This window comes from Mesoplodon densirostris, chromosome 11, assembly GCF_025265405.1.
Source record: "Mesoplodon densirostris isolate mMesDen1 chromosome 11, mMesDen1 primary haplotype, whole genome shotgun sequence".
NCBI classification, from domain to species: domain Eukaryota; kingdom Metazoa; phylum Chordata; class Mammalia; order Artiodactyla; family Ziphiidae; genus Mesoplodon; species Mesoplodon densirostris.
Genome location: NC_082671.1, coordinates 6,433,321 through 6,454,837, shown reverse-complemented (window position 1 = coordinate 6,454,837; position 21,517 = coordinate 6,433,321). Strand labels below are relative to the sequence as shown.

At 45.3% G+C, this 21,517-nt stretch overlaps 1 protein-coding gene across 1 annotated transcript in view; it reads right to left on the bottom strand.

The window, feature by feature from the left end:
- The window catches only part of GALNT8 (polypeptide N-acetylgalactosaminyltransferase 8), a 47,647-nt gene extending 26,149 nt beyond the window's left edge, over positions 1-21,498 (bottom strand). The window contains 12 exon segments of the mRNA XM_060113405.1: positions 4,333-4,360; positions 4,594-4,736; positions 5,742-5,776; positions 5,779-5,836; positions 6,382-6,519; positions 7,502-7,687; positions 11,999-12,113; positions 12,616-12,813; positions 13,997-14,177; positions 17,602-17,770; positions 21,234-21,295; positions 21,459-21,498. Coding sequence (XP_059969388.1) covers positions 4,333-4,360; positions 4,594-4,736; positions 5,742-5,776; positions 5,779-5,836; positions 6,382-6,519; positions 7,502-7,687; positions 11,999-12,113; positions 12,616-12,813; positions 13,997-14,177; positions 17,602-17,770; positions 21,234-21,295; positions 21,459-21,498 — 1,353 coding nt within the window.
- Between the last annotated feature and the right edge of the window lie 19 nt (positions 21,499-21,517).

The window sequence follows — 21,517 nt, the reverse complement described above, 5'->3', positions numbered from 1 at the left end:
GCATTCAGTGTTTTTCTCCCTTTCAGAATCAAACTTCCCAAGCAGTGAGGCAAAAACAGTGGATAAGATTCTGTGTTTGAACCCTGGATATTTACTACGCTATGTGACCTTGGAATATTATTCGACTTCTCTGTGTTTTAGTTACTTCATAGGTAAAGTAGAGTTAATGGTAATACTTCTCATAAGATTTGAGTAAGGACTAAATTAGGTAATGTTTAACCCAATGTCTGGTACATAATATGTACTCAATAAATATTGGCAATAACAATTTATTGTGACCTTGCAGATGAAATCAATGGTCTTTTTTTTTTCCTATTTTCTCTCCACTTCCATGTGACATGTACTTTGGCAATATTCCTATATGTCTTCAGACTCTTCTCCTCTGGTTTCTCTTACATGTGTTCATCTGGATCTTATACATTTTTGGTTTGGTTTTTATTTAAGAGGTATGGCCTGCCCCTTTTAAAAAGATTTTTTGATTCTTTTTCACTTGTACAAAAAGAATATGTGCTCATTTTTTTAGCTTAAGATAACATTGTCTATATGACTTTTATACCCTGTTTTTGAAATTTAACATTATATCATGTGCATTTTCCAGTGTCATTCACTTTTTAGAAAACACACTTTTTGAGAATATAATTTGAATGACTATATAATATTCAGTTCAAGGGATGAACAAAAATTTCCCCTACTGTTAGACATTTAATCTTTCCTAATATTTTGCTATAACTATTAACATATTTTCTATATTAATCTTGATCTACATTCTATATTATTCCTTAAATTAAAATATTGTCTTAAAAGAGAATCAGCGGGTTTCCCTGGTGGCGCAGTGGTTGAGAATCTGCCTGCCAATTCAGGGGACATGGGTTCGAGCCCTGGTCTGGGAAGATCACACATGCCGCGGAGCAACTGGGCCCATGAGCCATGGCCGCTGAGCCTGCGGGTCCAGAGGCTGTGCTCCTCAACGGGAGAGGCCGCGATAGTGAGAGGCCCGCGCACCGCGATGAAGAGTGGCCCCCGCTGGCCGCAACGAGAGAAAGCCCTCGCACAGAAATGAAGACCCAACACAGCCAAAATAAATAAATTTATTTTTTTAAAAAAGGGAGGACTTCCCTGGTGGTGCAGTGGTTGAGAGTCCGCCTGCCGATGCAGGGGACATGGGTTCGTGCCCCGGTCCGGGAGGATCCCACATGCCGCGGAGTGGCTCGGCCCGTGAGCCATGGCCGCTGAGCCTGCACGTTCGGAGCCTGTGCTCTGCAACGGGAGAGGCCACAACAGTGAGAGGCCCGCGTACCGCAAAAAAAAAACAACAACAAAAAAAAAGGGAATTAGCACCTTAAAAGGCGGCCTAATCAATTTGGGGGTTCTGGTTAGTGTCAGATCTTTCTGGAGCTGTGCACTCCAGCACGCATGAGGGCCCTCCCTCAGGGATCTCTTCCTGGTCACTTCTCAAACCCAACTACGAGTGGCTTCCTCCTTCTCACGACCTCTCCCAGAGATCCTCTGCTGTCACTCTATCCAAAAGACTTCTGAACGATGACTGTCACTCAAATTCTGCATTATATCAGCTTCGTCTCTCCTCTCCCCCCCATGCTCCTCGTGTGAAAGTCCAGATACCTCAAACTGACCTTCTCTCTCCAAACAAGCCCCTTCTCATCACTGGCACCACCTCTCCTGTGGTTTTCAGAGGTCAGAACCTCTTCTGGTTGACTCAAAACATTAATCATGGAATTGGAAGACAACAAAGGAATTATCGAGCCTTCCCTCCCTCTCAGTTCTGGGAAACTTCTTTGGTAACTTTTTAGTAGAATGAATGTGCGATTGGTGTCTACAAAGAAAGTAGAGCACAAAAGGGACCCAAGATTCCATCAAACATCATTTTCACATCTGAAAGAGCTGTGGTCCTAAGAGATAAGGTGGGTATGGAGAGAGTAGATGGAATGAAGGGACTTAAACCTGACCTGAAATCAGGCAATGCACCATGAGCGACATCAGTGTCTCCCTCTTTAACTTTTGGAATTCTTGACATAGTGATCATACCAAGGGACCCAGCCTGGACATCAGAGTGGTGGGCTGGATTCCCCTGCATGTCCCGCAGATCCAGATCTCACAGCAGCCAAGATCTCTATTCTATCAGCAACTTCAACCCACTAAGAAAGTAAGTGATCTTCCAAAATTCTCTTGGAAAGACAACCTTCAAAATGTTTGGGATGTCATCATTGTTTCTTTAGCATAAGTACTATCTGGAGATTTAAGATAAAGTTGAGATGTGAAAGGAATCAAACACATAATAATTGCTAAAGATTCTGTGTACATTTACTATATTAAGTACTTACTATGTTTAAGAAAAACTGTCTTACAGATTAACCTTTTGATACCAATTTTATAATGTGTAATTAAATAAATCTGTGATTGTATGTTAAAATTTTACTGGATTGCAAACACTTTTGAAACATTTAATAGAACTTAAGAAATCATTCAGTTTAAAGTCAAGATCACTGAAGTTCTTAAAAAAAGAAAATTTAATGTATTAAATTTATAAATACAGTCTGTAATGTTTAAGGGAATTTATTAAATTGAAAACCCCCTTTAAAGTTCTCATCACAAGAAAAAAACTTGTAACTGTGTGTGATGATGAACATTAACTAGACTTACTGTGGTGCTTATTTTGCAATATACATATAAATCATGTTATTATGCTGTGCACCTGAAATTAATATAATGTTATATGTCCATTATATCTAAATAAAAATAAGTAAATAAATCAAATACTACAAATAACTTTATACTCATAAATTTGAAGAAGTGGAACAGTTCCTCAGAAACCATAAACCACCAAACTCAATCAAGACAAAATAATCTGAATAGCCCTATATCATTTTTTAAAAATTCAACTCATAATTTAAAAGGTTCTGAAAAAAAATCCAGGTCCATATGGTTTCCCTAAAGAATTCTGGCAAAAATTTAAAAGATGGAATAACACCAATTAAAGACAATCTCTTCCAGAAAATCTCTTCCAGACAATGTCTCTTCCAGAAATTTGTCTCTTCTGTAATATTTGTCAACATGACTAATTTTATCAACAGAAAGAAGGAACACTTCCCAATGCCCTTTATGAGACAAGTATCAACCTGATACTAAAAACAAAGACAGTATCAAAACAAAAACAAAAAAAACTGCAGACTGTTATCTCTAATGAACTTACACCAAAAAAAAAAAAAAAAACTTCAACAAAACATTAGCACAATTGTTCACATAGGTGCCTATATATGTTTTCCTGGAGACAGTCCATAGCATTCCTCAAGGGGTTATTAGCTTTAAGTGAGCAATTACTGTTAGACTGTCCATGTCTCTTACAATGTGAACCTAAGGTAACACAGCACCAAGATGCTCAGAGATACATTCACAAACAAAGCATTATCCCCCTCTCTCCCTCGGGACATCCCATTCCTGCCAACGTGGCTTAGGAATGCAGCTCCGACACATAGTTAATTCACATGTAGACATGGTCAGCCATGTCCCTCATGCCACTGTCATGTGACTTCTGCTGGATTCCCTCCACCCTGTTCTTAGTCAATTGATGATGATGTTAACAGGGCTTTTACATCATTGCCTGTCGAATTGCATCCTAGTGCTCCAGACTCTCTGATTATCATTAAGAATAAGGCTAATCAGGGCTTCCCTGGTGGCGCAGTGGTTGAGAGTCCGCCTGCCGATGCAGGGGACACGGGTTCGTGCCCCGATCCCGGAAGATCCCACATGCCGCGGAGCGGCTGGGCCAGCGAGCCATGGCCGCGGAGCCTGTGTGTCTGGAGCCTGTGCTCCGCAACGGGAGAGGCCACAGCAGTGAGAGGCCCGCGTACAGCAAAAAAAAAAAAAAAAAAAAAAAAAAAAAGAATAAGGCTAATCACACAGCTAATAGTATTGAACGCTTTCTATGTGCCGGGCACCATGCTAAATACTTTACATATATTATCCCATTTAATCATCTGCACAGGCTCGTAAAGTAGAAACTATCATCTCCACTTTAGAGATGAAGAAACTGAGTCTCAGAGAGGATAAGAAAATAGCTAAAAGTGACTGAACTAGGATTTGAAGGCAAACTCTTAACTTAAGTTACACCACATTCCAATATCTTTTCCCCTTGGCCACCCCGCCTTAGTCAACAGACTCAGTATTTCATGCCCAGACTAGAAAATTTTCTAGTCTTTTCCCTATACACTGCTACAAAATTAATCTTTCTAAAACACTACTAGATCAAATCTGAACCTCTCAGACTATATTTTAATATATCCATCTTTAAAAAAAAAAAAACAACACTTGACTCACCGGTTTAAAATCCCAGTGTATGTGCAGTCTATTTTTTTTTTTTTTTTTTTTTTTTTTTTTTTGCGGTATGTGGGCCTCTCACTGTTGTGGCCTCTCCCGTTGCGGAGCACAGGCTCCAGACGTGCAGGCTCTCAGCGGCCATGGCTCACGGGCCCAGCCGCTCCGCGGCATGTGGGATCTTCCCAGACCGGGGCACGAACCCGTGTCCCCTGCATCGGCAGGCGGACTCTCAACCACTGCACCACCAGGGAAGCCCAGTGCAGTCTATTTTTGACTGCCTTGGAACATGGCTCTAAAGTAGGTTTCTCCTCTTTGCCAGGGTGTGTCAGACAGCAGTCATCAATGTCTGTCTCAGCAATCAGTGGTCCCACATAGACTTCCCCAGTTGGGTGGTAGTAGACATTCTGCAAGAGGACAAGGGGATTTGCCATGGAGACTCAGTGGGGATGCCCTTGACATTACAGAGGGCATAAAGACTGCTCTTGGTTCCCTAGACACCCAGTCACCACGGGGGGACCACTGAACTTTCGTGGGTAACAAAGAGTCACCTCTGCACCCTTCTCTGACCACCCCTCATCCCCAGCTGATTCTAGAAAGAAGACCAGGAATGAGGGAGGGACACTGACCTGCTTCCTTCCATACAAAGGCTCCAATAGAGTCAATTCCTGCATAGATGAGGGAGCTTATCTTTGAAAACAAAAACACAACACAACTGAACTTCAGAAGCTGTCATTATAAGTCCCAGCTAAGGGCTTGTTGTCAGGAAACCTTTCAAATTCTCAGTCTCTCACTGCCTTGCTCAGTGAGCTTGGACAAATAGGTTGTTTCTGTGTCTCCATTGTTTTCTCTTCTCAAATGGAAATTCAATCTGTCCTGCAGACCTCAAAAAGTTCCTGTGAGGGCAACATGCAAAGTAATGTGATAGGAGGAAAAAGTCCCCTGGGTGCACCTTCCACGCGGTGCCAGTCCTCTCCTACCCCATGGAGAGACTTCCATTCAGCCTCTCTCTTCTCTAGCCCTCTGTTTCCTTCTCTATGGAAGGAACCACAGGTAGCATCACCTGTCCACCTTCCAGGGCATACAAGGGGGAAGTGGGCGGATAGGAGGGGCGGTGGGAGGAGGGGAAAAGGAAGAGATTGGAGGTTTTTTTCCGATGAAGATATGACCACGGAGAATGAACGTGCCAGAGCACAGCCTTTCTTTCTATCCTCCCTGTATCTGAAACGCAATGACTGCTCACATGAACTTGGAAGTGCTTGGTTACAAGCACGGGTTCAGGCTTCATCCTTACCCATTACCAGGGATGCTCAGCACCTGCTTCCCCATCATCTAACACCAAGTCCAAATCTGGCAAAGGCTACCAGGGGGTGAGCCACAACAGACTCACCCTGCCGGGGCATGGAAGATACCTGGGAACTGTACTGATGGCAATAATACATGATCAGCTGTTGCCTGGAATAGCTCCCTGGTCCAGGCAGACACTTTCATCCAATGGGTTTTTCATCTGAAGGAGCAAAACACAAGACAACACTGTTGGAAAGAGGCAGAGAAGGAGGGTCCCCAAGCCTCCCCAGGCCCTGCATTTTGCCCAGTACTCTAAGGACACCAAGGGGTGTGGGAATTTGGGATCCTGGCAGCTACTTTCTAAGCTGAAGTGAGGCTCTGCTGTGATGTCCACTTCCTGGGAACACACACACCCTCAGAGCATCAGAGCATATATAAAGAAGGGGCTCCTACACCTGCAGTCAGGTGGGTGAGGCCACATGCCCTGACTGGCTGAGAAACTGTGAGGGTCAGAGCAAGGGCTGTAGTTTGCAAAGTAAGTAACCAGAGGCGGAGAGAAGGAATAGATGGCGACTGGGGAGCAAGAGAGGAAGGGAAACTGAGAGGGTTCAAGGGCAAAAAGTTGAGGAAGGAGTTGGGGGTAGGTAGGGAATCGGGGAGGATGGGTTTTGGAAACCCTTGTCCAGGCAGTCATGCGATGATTCAGGTCTCATGGTCTTTTATATCCAAACATTTAAAATCTGAAAGCAATTTCATGAAACCTACTCTTCCGTAGCCCGCAGTGCTGTGGATTGGCTTCAGGACTGGATAAACATTTTTCAGATACCAGTCAAAAGTTTTGCATTTCAGTTTCTTCTGGAGTGCCATTCTGGAAGAAACGTCTCCAAAATCAATTCCAGAGTTCTGCAAATAAAACACGGAACATGTCTGCACCTTGCAACACCCTTGACTCCACCAAAGGGTAGGGATAATGCACGAGGGAATTGAGTGTTTCCCTGCTTCCCTGTAAGATATCCTTAATCATTTATAGTTTTCCAGGGAATGTGGAAGAAGCTTGACCCCTAGGAATATCTGCTAGTTTCAAAGGCACTTGCAAGGCCTGCATAGCGGGGTTTATGTCTCATCATTAGCAAGCTGATGCAGACTGCTCCTGTTTGAGATAATATTCACATCAACCAGGCACAAAGTACTCCTCATGATGTCCGGAAAAGGCTTCCAAAAGGAATATTCTGGCAGCAAGATTTGGAGGTTAAAGGAGATTTTCTAGAAGTGGTATCTGTGGCCAATGAAAGTGGAAGAATGCTTCAGCCCAGAGCCACAGCTCGGGAACAGAGACGGCATGTCATGCCGACCTCGGGGACTAGGGCTAATGATGTGGCCTTAGCCAAGAAGGTCATCTTCGTTCACGTGCATCCAACAGGATTCCGGTGCCTGCTCCCACCATCCCACACCCCACCCGCCATGTTTATGTCCCCTTTAGACAGTGGATCCATGCCCAACCCTGCCCCACAAGGAATCCCAGTATAGATGACGGATGAAGGACATGGAATCTAGAAGTTTCCTTGGTTTGAATCCTATCTCTGCTCTTACGACCTTATTACCTTAAGCAACTTCCTTTCCACTCTGTGCTTCAGTTTCTTCATCTGAAAACTTAAAATAATAAAAATAAGCCTTACACAAGAGGTACGTTGTGACGAGTCATGAGTGCCTGGAACTTAGTCCTGGGACATAAATGCTAATGTCATTATCCTCACCCTATCGGGACTTGACTTTAATTCTTTAGGGCTGGGATGGCACTTCTGCTTTATCCCTTCCCATTTCCCGCCTTGACCACCACCTCTTCCTCCTTCATCCATCTCTGCTTCTGTTCAAGTCCAGGACGAACCTGGAGAGGTACGTTCCAGGTCATGTAGACCATGTCTTTGTACTCACCCATCCAGATTTCAGCCACTCTCATGGCGTTATGCTTCAAGGGAATACTCAGGTCCAAGGAGTAGGGCTTGTGGTATCTCTCCAGGTGGGCAACCCGAGAGCAGGGCAAGACCTTGACTCTCCCACTGCCTTGCCACACCTGCAAGAGAAGAAAAAAGCAAAATCGCCTGGGCAGGCTGGACCCATGGCCAGAAAGTGCACAGCCTGTGGACTCAGAGACCACACTCTGGAGCCACTTTTTAAAGAGTGTACCTTCAGTCCTCCTACTCCCATCTCTACGCACCCCCAAACTATTCATATAAAACAATCTTCCTTAGACGTCTACCAAACTGCTTCTCTCCTGTCGCTCAGACAGCGCCGGAAGTCCTACCTCCTTCAGGAAGTCCTCCTGAAGGAACCAGAGGAGGGCCCCTGCTCCTTTATCCCCAGGGAAAATGCAGAAGTCCTGAGGTACGCCATGGCCTGGGCCAGTCTCGCTGGACTTAGCTTCGCATGACTGCTCTCTGCCCTGGTGCTGGATGTAAGGCAATGTGGTGGACAGACTCTCAGGGGCCCCCATGAGGCCTGACTCCTGGCATTCACGTCTCCCTAATCCCCTCCCCTGAGGGTGGGCTTGAAACCTCCTTCTAACCAATAGGTTAGAACAAGAGGACAGCATATGCACGACTACATGTGTGTCATTACATTACATAAGCAGGTAGTGTCCATCTTGCTGGGAGATGCACTGTCTTGCTGGCTTTGAAGAATCAAGCCGCCAAAGGGAGAGGTCACATGGCAAGACACTGAGGGCGGCTCCCACTGAGAGCCAGAAAAAGCTGAATGCTTCCTCAGTCTGGAAGACTTGACGGAACTGATTGCTGTTAGCAACCACACGAGCTTGGAAGCAGACCTATCCCCAGCCAACCCTAGATGAGAACCCAGCCTTGGCCAACGCCCTGACTGCAGCCTTACAGAAGACCCGGCTGAGCCAGGCATGGGCTCCCGACCCACAGGAACCATGAGATGATATTGCTTTGAGCCACTACGTTTGTGATGATTTTTTTTTTTTTTTTTTTTTTTTTTTTTTTGCGGTACACGGGCCTCTCACTGTTGTGGCCTCTCCCGTTGCGGAGCACAGGCTCCGGACGCGCAGGCTCAGTGGCCATGGCTCACGGGCCCAGCCGCTCCGCAGCATGTGGGATCTTCCCGGACCGGGGCACGAACCTGTGTCCCCTGCATCGGCAGGCGGACTCTCAACCACTGCGCCACCAGGGAAGCCCTGTGATGATTTTATTACACAGCAATTGGTAACTAATCCAAGTAATTCTTGACCAAGAGATCCCATGACTTCTTATGATCTAATTATAAAATTTGTCATCCTGATGGATACAAACATGCTTGGCAGCCCACACATTCTAATATGTGGCTTAAAATGTATTCTTTATGCCAGTAGATGACTGAACTGTCTAGTGGTATTATATCGATACAATGGCTCCTGTGTGTTCTCTTCATGGTTGCCCAAGTGAGTTGCATTTTCTGGGAGCTATTAGCCCATCCAGCAGTGGTTAGCAACCTACCACACTCATGTCTGTGGGACCCCCAGAGCAACTCAGGTCCTGCTGGTTCAGTTAACACCCGGGGTGGGGGGGGATGGTCAGTCCCCTTATCTGACTTTCAATTTTTTTCACCCCTTCCTCTACTTCTGAACCCACAGCTTCCCCTCCCTCACCATCTCTACAATCCAGAATAGCAAAGTGAAAAATAGCCAGGCTTTGAAATCAAAATGACCTGTATCAAATCCATCACTGCACACCTGGCAGCGAGGGGGGGAAACCTGCCCCCTCCCTGAGCCTCAAGGGGCTCAGCCACAAAAGGGCTGCCAGGAGGACTAAATGGCACCATCTTCTAAGATGATAAACTTGAAGCACATCTTTGCTTCATCCTCCTCCTCCATTTCACCCCATTGGTTCCCAGCCTCATGGAGAGGTTCCATCTAGCTTGTTTTCAGACTTTATTTTCTGTAGATAAACATTTAAAAATCCCAATACAACTTTCCTTCCATTTTCCTAAAAGAGTTTTCCAATCCACAGGCACTTCAGGGAGAAAAATGAACAGTGGGCACAAGAAACCTTAAATTCAAGTGAAAAGATAAAAGTCAGAATTGTCATCGATGAAGCAACTTTAACTCTTATCCTGAAACAATAGGTTTCAGATTTTTCTCTCTCAATTTATTCCCACTTGCCAATTGCCCCCTCCTCATTCTCTCTGTCTGTCTGTCTGTCTCTCTCTCGCTCTCAAACACACAGAGACATGAAGCTTCTGCTTATAGTTACAATGGCTTACTTTGTATCACAAACTATCCTGATGTTTCAGGAATTTAACCCTCACCATGTAAGTATTATGATTACCCCCATTAAAGTAATGTGTCCACATTTACCAGCTAAGAAATGACAGAGCCTGATTCTGATCTCAGACAGTGTCAAGCTCTGGTACACTGCCAGTAATACACAGGGTGCTGGACCAGTGCTGAGGGCATCAGACTGACTCTCCATCTCTATTTATACGCATTCATGTGCACCAACACTGCGTGGCCTCTAGATGTCAGAATAAAACACCCAGTGCATCTCTGATGTTCTCCAAGGTCTACTACTGTTAGGAGAAATATATATCCTAACAAGTGCTTAGAGGTTTGAAAAGGCAAATGGCCACACACACAAACAAAGGAAACTGGATACGGGTAAACCATTTTATCAAGGAAAGGAAAAGAACGACCCTTCCCTGACACTCCCTCTATTTCCAGCAAAATCTATTTTTTTGAATCACAAAGTATTAAAAGAAATAGCATTTCTTGCAGAAGATGAAATGAGATGCAGAAGGGAGAGCAGAGAAAAGCGTGATGAACTCAGAAATGATAAGAAGGGCTTTGGGTCCTAAGTTGGAGAATTGAGGTTCCAGGCAAATTCATGGGATGCTCTGGTGGGTAGGAAAACCCAGCCACAAGGAACTTGGGTCATCCTCAGGACTTTGCTAAGTACCGTGCATAAAATAATGATTTCTGCATTTACGTTTTTTGTGCTAGAGACTAATTGTACCCCCAATGTCTACTCCCCACCCCCTACATTTATAGTTATAGAAGGAATAACTGGGCACATAGCCAACTAGCTGAAATCTACATTTCCCAGACTCTTTTGCACACAGGCATGTCCGTGTGACTTGTCGTGGCCAATGGGATGTAGGAGAAATACAACTTTCGGGGAGTGACCTTAAAAACAAACAGCGTGCTCTCTCTTTCCCCTCTTTTCTCTTCGTACTGATGAGAATACAGATGTGGTGCTGAGGGTAGCAGAGCCATGTGATGGAAGAGGCTTGGTTCCCATCACCCTGGAGCTGCCCTCTCAGTCCTGAACTGCTCGTGTTCTAACTGTTATAGGAAATCAATATCTACCTTGTTCAAACCTTTGTTATTTTGGCCTCTGTCACAGAAACCAAACGAGGATTCTAATTAATATGTTTATAAATCATTTTAAATTACTTGCCACGTTTGAACTGCACCGTCATCCTTAGGAGGAAGATGAAACAAGGATGCTTCTCTTCATTTCACAAATGGGAAAACTGGTCAAGACTGCTATGCAAACAAATTAGTTTTCTCTGCCAAGGAATGATTGTGGCTTAAGGTAGAACCCAGAGGGGGACTCAAAGTTTATTTGTTAACATACAAATGTGGAGTCCTCATTGGGTGCTAACTGGGTACGATATATGGCTGTAGGGTCATCAGTCTCAAGCTGAAAGACCTGACTAAGCTTTAGACAGGAAATTATCTTGTTCCTCCAGAGTCCACAATGGACCAGAGGTCACCTGGCCTCAAGCACAGAATTTTTAATCTGGGGGAAGGGAAAAAAGCCATGTTATAGAAGCTCAGTCCACAGGGTGTTAGCAGAGCCAGAATTAGAACCCATGTTCAGCATTTTTCACAGTGCAACCCTGACATACTTACTATAATTTTTATTGTCAGTAACCACTTACTGAATGTAAGCCACGTGTCACTAGCCATGCTAGCTGCCTGATGTAGCAGGTATGCTGCTTTGGCTGTCCATACAGGGGCAGGTTGGCTGCCCACACATCTGTATCCTCTGGTCCCTCTCCCCATTCTAGTTTCTCTTTGACTGGTCTTGTAGAGAGCCGTCTGTCCCAAAGTTGGCTTATCTCAGGAGATGCTTGGAAAATGCCTGGAGTCCTCAGGGAAATAGGGACACCATCTTTCCACCCATATCACCCAGATTATACAGACCTATACCAGAAAGCTCCACTCCAGAAGCTCCACAGCCCCTCCCTAGTGACTTGGAAACATGAGAATTTGCCTGCCTCTTGAGCCAATGGCATTCATCCTTGTTCCAGGGTTCCACAGATCCTACTACCTTCTTATTATTTCCCCTTCTGCTTTGTCCCATAACGAGAATGGAAATGCACCCACCCTCAGTCTAAGTTCCACGTTCTCCCCTCTATAGGTCAGCATCCCACCATCCAGAGATCCAATCTCTCCCAAGAAGAGCCTGTTGGAAGCCAGGATGCCCATGATGGAAGGACTCCTGCAGAGCACACAGCAAGAGAGTCACTAACCCCTCGACGAAGAATGGGTCAGGATGATGGTGAGGGCTAGGAAGCCCAGTGATGGCTTAGCCTTCAAAATTCTCTCTACCCAAGCTTCTTCTTATCCTGAAGGCTCTCCCCAAACCCTTAGGCTGAACTAAGTGCATGGAGCCTTCCCTTCTCAAATTATATTGAAATGACATCTTTTTCATCTTGGTATCCCTGCTTCATAGCCTGATAAATGCTTGAAGTGGCCAAGATATTTTCTAAAACATTATACTCTTTGCTTTATTTTGCTTGAAATTCCTTAAATAGCCAAATTATCTGTGATTTCTTATCTGGGATCAGCTTCTTTTTGCTCTATCCCCTGTCCTTCTCCCCATCTCCTCCAACTCCTCCCACCCCACTCCCATGACTACCACCAAAAACAAACAAAGCCCAGGCTGCCCATTCCTGACTTCCCATGTGCTAATCAAGCTCCCTGAGCCCACAAAGACTTACTTCACAGGAGCGGTGACATCATGCAGATCAATCCAGGCCTTTGGCAGTGAATCATAGTGGCACCATCGTTCCCAATTAAACCTGTCAAATGCTAATGCATACTTATCCAGTTTAAAGGTGTCAAAAAGAATGTTGTCAAACACAGGAGACACGACCATGGTGCGGTCTTCCTGAATCTGCGCCAAGATGGGTTCTTCCCTAAAAGAACAGTGTGTAACCCAGGCTGGATGTGAGGATAAACAGCAGAAGCAAGCAGACAAAGCTGCTCCAAGCACCTTGCCCTGACACTGAGCACCTTCTTCATTCAGGCTGCCCTGGGTGGTGAGCAGAACTCCCCAGAGTCCAGAGAATCTGCAGTTTGGGGGATAGCTGGGGTGGCTAGCTGCTGACCCAGGTCAAGAACAGATTTGAAATTAGTACCCAAATATCACCCCCAAGCCATTGTGAACAGGACCATCAGTATCTGCCTGAATGTACATTACCTCTTGGGTCTTCCTGCTTCCAAGATAATGTCTCTTTACTATCTGATTCCCCACATTCTCCAAAGAACACAGCTCTCTTTGTATCAGGTAACTTCACGGGAAAAACCTTAGGAATTACCAGAAGATAATCTCTTCATTTTACAGGTAAGGATAATCTCTTCATTTTACATAAATGTCTAGTTTGGTGAAGTGACTCACTGAAAGTCACAAAGTATTTGGCAAAATCAGGGTTGGTATCCAGTTGTCCATATGCCAAGTCCATTGCTTTGGGGGTTTGTTTGTTTGTTTGTTTGTTTTTGCAGTACACTGGCCTCTCACTGTTGTGGCCTCTCCCGTTGTGGAGCACAGGCTCCAGACACGCAGGCTCAGTGGCCATGGCTCACGGGCCTAGCATGTGGGATCTTCCCGGACCAGGGCATGAACCCATGTCCCCTGCATCGGCAGGCAGACTCTCAACCACTGTGCCACCAGGGAAGCCCCAAGTCCATTGCTTTTTTGCTAGCACTAAACTACTTCTCCTAGCCAACCAAAAGCATCCTGTCTTTGGAGCTTCCTTTTTTTTTTTTTTTTTTTTCTTTTTGCGGTATGTGGGCCTCTCACTGTTGTGGCCTCTCCCGTTGCGGAGCACAGGCTCCGGATGCGCAGGCCCAGCGGCCATGGCTCACGGGCCCAGCCGCTCCGCGGCATATGGGATCCTCCCAGACCGGGGCACGAACCCGTATCCCCTGCATCGGCAGGCGGACTCTCAACCACTGCGCCACCAGGGAGGCCCTGGAGCTTCCTTTTGCTTGAGGTCTGGTGTTGACTTTCCCTACTTCCACAATATCCTGTCTTATACTCATCGTATGTACAATATTTCCTCTCTTCCCTTTCCCAGAAGGAGTCCCCTGGAGCCTTGCCATCCAACGTTCACTTCAACATGAGCATCCAAGATGGCAAGCACGTCAGCCGTGGCCACCTCTCTGCCGGTGTTGCGAGCAGCAGCAAGACCTTTTCTCTTGGTGTGCCGTATTATTTTCAGTAGTCCTGGAGACTTCTGGTTGTAAAGCTTAATCTTCTCATCCAAGTATGCCTTTAATTCTCATGCCAACCAAATGCACACCTATAGAAATTCTAAATGCAATAATCAATGCGGTGCAAAAATTTTATACTATTGTAGAGTAGTGGTTGGACTGCCTCCAGCACAGGATGGACAGTTGTACAGCCTTGCCTGAGAAAATAGTGTTTCCCTACCCCTGCTTCTCCTCTCCCTTCCATCCACAGGATTAATGTTCCCAATCCTAATTTTTCCATTGAAGTTAAACTATCTTAGCATAATAATACTGCTATTTGCCAGGCACTGTTACATGTGCTCTAAGTGTATTGAGAAATTCTTACAAGAATGAATGCAGGACTTCCTTGGTGGTGCAGTGGTTAAGAATCTGCCTGCCAATGCAGGGGATATTAGTTCGAGCCCTGGTCCGGGAAGATCCCACATGCCATGGCGCAACTAAGCCCCTGCACCAAAACTACTGAGCCTGGGCTCTAGAGCCCATGAGCCGCAACCACTGAGCCCACACACTGCAACTACTGAAGCCCACGTGCTCAAGGGCCTGCGTGCTGCAACTACTGAAGCCCACATGCCTAGAGCCCTCTTTCTGCAACAAAGGAAGCCATCACAATGAGAAGCCCATGAACCACAACGAAGAGTAGCCCCCGCTCGCCGCAACTAGAGAAAGCCCGTGCACAGCAACAAAGACCCAAGGCAGCCAAAAATAAATAAATAAATAAAATACATTTTTTAAAAAAAGAATGAATGGGACACACCTGACCTAACTAAGGTAGAGGTGCTGATGGACAGACATTGCTGAGACAACCTGGAACTTCTTCTCCACAGCTAAACTCTCAAGGTTTTCTGGAGAGTACATAAACAACTGAAATTGTTTTGTCTTGTTTTAGGTATTCCTACTTGACCTACTCAAGGACCAACTGGGACAGAATACCCAGACGAATCTCCTTGCCAGCTTCTAGCTAATAAGTTTATCCCCAACATTATGCAAATAAGATTCTCTATTTCCAGATTGTTTACAGTTTCTTCTTCTCTCTCTCTCCTCTCTTTTATAAAGCCTGTCTATGCATTCATATCATTTTTGAAATACTTGGATTAAATCTGTTGACACTTGATATATTTGACCTGATGGAAATGAGGCTTCACATCTAGGGGGAAAAAAGGAAGGGGGTACATCTCTAACATCGATTTGTGGCATTTCAATCTTACTACCAATGATACTGAAGTAAACAAGGAGGATAACCCTAGCTAACATTTACTATGGGCAAGCCCTAGGCTGAGGACTCTACAGGTATGATTTAATCCCCAAAACAGTCCTATCAGGAAGCACTATTATCTGTCCCATGTCACAGATGAGGAAATGGAGGCAAGAGGTAGCTGAGAGACACCCCCCAAAGTCACGTGAACAGTAAGTTTCTCTTGTGGCCTGCATGGTACAGACATCCAAACATTTTCCTCAGTTTAACAAAAAAAAGATTTTAACACAATACATAATTCAGTGTAGGCCCAAACTGGCTGATATTTCCATGGTTACTGAGAGAGAAGGTGATTCTTGCTCCAGTGACACCCGTCAAAGAATGACCAACAATTCCCTCTGCTGTGCCTATCCAAACAAATTATCTCTATGAATGGGTTCCTGACCCAAGTAAGTGGGATGTTATATGATAGGGTCCAGAGCAGCTGAGAACCTTCTCTGGCTTCTCTTTGTGTGTCCACTCTGTGTTTGTAAACTTGTTATCTTTCAGTTTCATTGCTCCACAGGAAGGAGTCTTGAATTAACTCATCTATTTCCGTGGAATGTGGAATTATAGAACCATTGCTTTTGGGGTTTTTTTATCCACAGAAAAAGACATCTTCCAGCTCAGCACTTGCATTGGCCCCCTGACGAAGGTGAGTCCCAGAGAAATGAAACGTTTGCCTCACATCATGTCAGAAGCAGGGAGTGGAGCCAGGATCTCTTCAGACTCTAGAACAGAGGTCTTTCTAATCAAGCTCCTATTTCTTGCTTGAAAACCAAGTGTGAAACTTGGTATCAGCCTCCATGCCCAAAATGGAATGAAATCTGCCATCCTCTTTTCTTTGGTTTTCAGTGGAATTTTGCTAAAGAAGTGGACCTATGTTTTGTGCAGTTATATTGGAAGGACAAAAGAGAAAGGTATTTAAAAGCAAGAAAGGGGGTATTTTCAGTGTCTGGAAATCCAAAAGGGAAGGTTAAAGAGGTCATTTGTCTCTTCTCCTTTGGCCAAACTGCCCTTAATTTGATACTGCAATAATCCATCTGGTACTTAAAGATCACCCAGAGAAGGAACAAATTCTGCCTCACATGGGCTGCCACTTCACAGCCCTTATTATTAGAAATGTCTTCCTTATTGCTAGCCCAAATCTCTGGCTTGTGACTCAGTTCTAGTTTCTTTTATTTGATGCCCAAACTTAATAAAATGAAGAGCTAACACTTGCTGAGAGGTTACTATGCACTCAGTGCTATTCGTAATTCATGTATTATGTCAGTGAACATAGTGGCTAAAGCTAGGGCTCTGGACTCTAAAGTTTACAGTCAAATTTCAGTTCTGACACTTACCAGCCATTTGACATTGAGAAAGTTTCTTGACCAGACTATGCCTTAGTGTTTTGCATCTGTGAAATAGGCAAAAAAAAAGTGGTTCCTTCCTCATAGGTTGTTGTCAAAATTCAAATAGTTAACATACATAAGGTATTTAGAACAAATGATGTTAGCTGCCATTATTATCTCTTTAATTCTCGCTCTAGTCCATAAGCTCATGATTATTCTCTACATTCATGCTTTGCAGGTAAGGAAACGAGCACAGAGAAGTTAAGTTACTCAAGGAATCAAGCTTTTAAGGGAGGAACCAAGACTCTGAAATCCATAAAGTGAAGACTCAAGTGTACTACCACCCACTTCACCACGTGTTGTCCTTGGTGGGCTGGACCAGCCTGGGGAGAAGGGCAGGACGGGAGCAAGAGACCCTGCCACCTCCAAAGAGTCTTAGCACCCAGAGCTCCCTTTTCTCTGGGCTTAATTACCCAGGAAGATTGGGGTTTCCTCCGAGGGAACAATTCCAAATCCTTTCTTGGTGTCTGGGGTCTTCCTTTGGACCCACTTCGCTCCCTTGGGTCTCCCTCATGGTGCACAGGACGGGCACAGGTGGCTTTGGAGTCACACAGCCCTGGGCCTGACTCAATGCAGACTCGCCACGCAATTGGATCACACTGTGTCACCTCTCTTGGTTTCCTCTTCTGTGTGAACAAAAGGATGATCCTCTGTCTTGACTTGGGAAGATTAATGTACCCAGCACAAAATGATCCCTCAACAAATGACCCCTTTCTTTTCCCTCCATGAGAAGTCCAACTTCTTGTCCTAAACTCTAAAACCCCTTTCAGCCTAGCACAGTCCATACACGGTCATTTTTACTACTATTCCTTGATCAAGTTGCTCACCATTTGAGCTAAAACCGTCCACTAAGATGATCTCCTTCAACAATTGAGAGGGTGTCCAGCTGATGATGCCGGAGATGGCTCCTTGTAGAACAGAGAGAGCTTCATCCATGAATATGAGAATGACACTGAGAGATGGGCGTTGTGAAGGATCTCTTTTCTGAAGACACCTCTAAGAGATTTTTTATAACCATATTCCTCTTTTTAATTACTTAAACATTACTCTCAAAGTCCCTCTTCTCTACGTATGATGTTATAATCTATCAATCAACTCACCAACCCCCAAACTCATGAGGAAGGGGAACTCTCAGTTGCTTATCACAGTAGCAAGAAGATTTTGTATTTGTTTGTCCAAAATTCTCCTGTTATGGGGATAAAATGCATTTCTTTTTTTTTTTTTTTTTTTTTTTTTGTGGTATGCGGGCCTCTCACTGTTGTGGCCTCCCCCGTTGCGGAGCACAGGCTCCGGATGCGCAGGCTCCGGATGCGCAGGCCCAGCGGCCATGGCTCACGGGCCCAGCCGCTCCGCGGCATATGGGATCCTCCCAGACCGGGGCACGAACCCGTATCCCCTGCATCGGCAGGCGGACTCTCAACCACTGCGCCACCAGGGAGGCCCTGCATTTCTTTTTGATCAACCTTCAGTAGACGCTTCCACTTGAACATTCAACGCGTCCCACAAAGAATCCCTATTCTTCCCTGTCCCCAAATGATCGTCCTTGCCAGAGGGCCTCCTTCTGCCATTGCCACCACTCTTTCTCCAAGTTCTCAGACCTGCCGTCATTTTTGACACAATCCTCTCCTTCACCACTAAAGAGAGGCGGCCAACTGTCCAGAGATGTGTGCTTAACACATTTTTTAAGTGTCAGAGTTTATATGTATTAAATGCTTTACCGTATGCTAGGCACTGACCTACTCTTCTTTTTTTTTTAACATCCTCATCAAGATATATTTCACATACAATAAAATTCACCCATTTAAAAGTGTATGGGATGGGGGGCTTCCCTGGTGGTGCAGTGGTTGAGAGTCCGCCTGCCGATGCAGGGGATGCAGGTTCATGTCCCGGTCCAGGAGGATCCCACATGCCGCAGAGCGGCTGGGCCCGTGAGCCATGGCCGCTGAGCCTGCGCGTCCGGAGCCTGTGTTCCGCAGCGGGAGAGGCCACAACAGTGAGAGGCCCGCGTACCGCAAAAAAAAAAAAAAAGACAGAAAACGTGGAGCTTCTGGAAGGAAGGAGATAAGGGAAGGGATGGAGAAGAAGGCCACCTCATTTAGGGTTGGTTGACCTGAAGTGAAACCCAAAACAGCCACCCACTGAAAGCTTGGTTATTGTGCTAATTTTGTGGCAAACGATGAACAGGAAGTCCACGCTTTAATTTACCAGCTAAGTTAGCACTCAGAGATGGACAGATACGACGGTGGCCTTTTGCATTTTGAACCTCAAGTGCGTCCTCTATTGAAGAGTGTGCTGTTGGGGAGAGGATCAGACGTAAAGAGGGAAGGCTGGCTGGACCACGGGGTGCCCTGGGCCCGACAGAAAAGCCAACAGAGCCGTGTGCCGTGTTGTACAGCTGGCAGCAAGTCAGGGGAATACCACACTCTGCTCAAATGGTGTTTCAGACGTTTACCATGGTTTACCATTAAAGCATGGTCACCTTCCTACCGTACAGCACGGGGAACTCTACTCAATACTCTGTAATGACCTATATGGGAAAAGAATCTAAAAAAAGAGTGGATCTATGTGTATGTATAACTGATTCACTTCGCTGTACACCTGAAACGAACACATTGTAAATCACCTATAGCCCAATAAAATTTAAAATAATTTTTAAAAATTTTAAACAAAACCAAACCATGGTCACCTTGCCTAAACCCAGCTCCCAAGACACAATGGCAACACACATTCAAAGATGTCCCCAGCAGGGGTCACAGTGGTCGTTCTCAGCAGGCGTGACACAGCCCCTGGAGGGCACCCCGGAAATCTGTGGGTGCAACCTGTTTATCACAATGATGGTGGGGGACTATGGGCATTTAGTGGGGGTGGACATAGCACAGTAAGTCAGAACACACAAATCAAGACTTGCAACATCTCACGTGACTTAAAACCCCATTTACACTCACCTGAACTGAAAATTTAACTGTTTGACAGATATAAGGGATTTCTGGTACGGGGTTAATATATGTTGAGTTTTCTAAGAATGTGATTTACTATATAAATCTAGGGCAAATTAGATTTTGTTTTGTTCTGAACTTTACAAGAAGCTGCTCACTAATTCAGAAGCTGACATCAGGAAGAGCAATGAAACTCTCGGCAGTTAAGTGGCCAAGAGAGACGGACCCTCTCTGCAGCCCTGAAGTCAGGGAGCCTGGATTCAGCCTTCACCCCAACACTCCTGGCTGTGTGAACTTGACCTTGATTTAACCCTTTTGGGTCACCACAGGTTGTGGTAAGGATTTCGTGAGATGGTGCGGGTAAAGCACACATCACAGTCCTGGCATTTAGTGACCAATAAATATTAGCTGCTACTGTATCATGCATGGGTGACCTACTCCTCTGGCCACATCAGGCCAGTGCACCTGTGTGCCTATGGTGACTGCCCACAGGAATGCAAGCAGTTGACCACGTCACTATGCCCTTCAGTGCAACTGTGCTCACGTCACCACTGGAGTACGTGTTATTTTATTATGGGTGTATTATTCTCCTTTAATGCCTTGTTTATATGAGATAAGCCATTATGTTTTGATTACATGTTAGATAGGTTATAATAATAACAACTTTCATAAAAGAATAATTAATTACAAAATATAAAAAGGGGGCATCGGGTGTGACAGGAAAGAACCATCTTGGGTACATTATGGTTTTAGAGCAAGCAAGCATGCAACATCATGGGTTAGGATACAAACCAGTGAGAAATAGCATTGCTAGAACACACGGATACTGTACATCACACAATTATCATTTGTTTTCAAATCAAATCCACCCATCTGTGTGCCTGCTGGCTGGCTTGTGGCTGGCAGAAGTATCCTCCAAACCAACAAGAGATCTCTTAACTGAGGAAAAAAAGTGAAGCAGGGTTGGACTCCTTTCCCTAGAGCCCTGATTCTCACGTATTAGTGTGCGTGAGGATAAACCGGCACATTTAATGAAGATAAAACTCCTGGGCCCTTTCATCAGACTCTTTTTTTTTTCCGATTTATCATGTAATATTGTTTTATTTTTTTCCTCCAGGTTTACTGAGATTTAATTGACATGCATCACTGTCTCTAAAGATTCTGACTCAGCAGGTCTGGGGTGGGGCTCCGCCACTTGAATTAGTAACAGGAGTCACATTCCTGAGATGCAGCGTTTTCACACCACTGTGCACAAAAATCTCCCAGGGACGTTTTAAAAATGCAGATCCTGATTCAACAGGTCAGGGAGGGCCTGGGACCCTGCATTCCCAACAAGCTCCCAGGGGATGCTGACGCTTCTGGTCCAGAAATCACACTTTGCATGGCACACTTTTGTCCATCTGGGGACAAAAGATTCTGGAGCATGCAGAGGGGCCAGGGAGAGAAGGCACTTCAGCACTCACGTTCCTCACTCCGCAAGGCTGAGACGGGCGTTACTATAAACGAACAGGGCTTCCACTGACCTTCCCACCCCACAGGTTGAGGCGCCGCACTGCAGTGGGCTGCGTGACCAATCCTGGGCCGCCTAGGAAGGGGGTGCATGAGCTTCACCACAAACCCTGGGATTTTTTCATCATACCGTCCTGAGGGACTTGCCGACACTGAACCAACTGTGCATCTGGATCTTGGCCGTGTGGTTGACAACTTACACAAACAGTCCTAATTCCTTAGTGCTGGCACTCCTTTACGCGGCAGAGGATCCCTGTACACCCACGTGTCTGAAACCATCTAGAGGCTGTCCTAACCG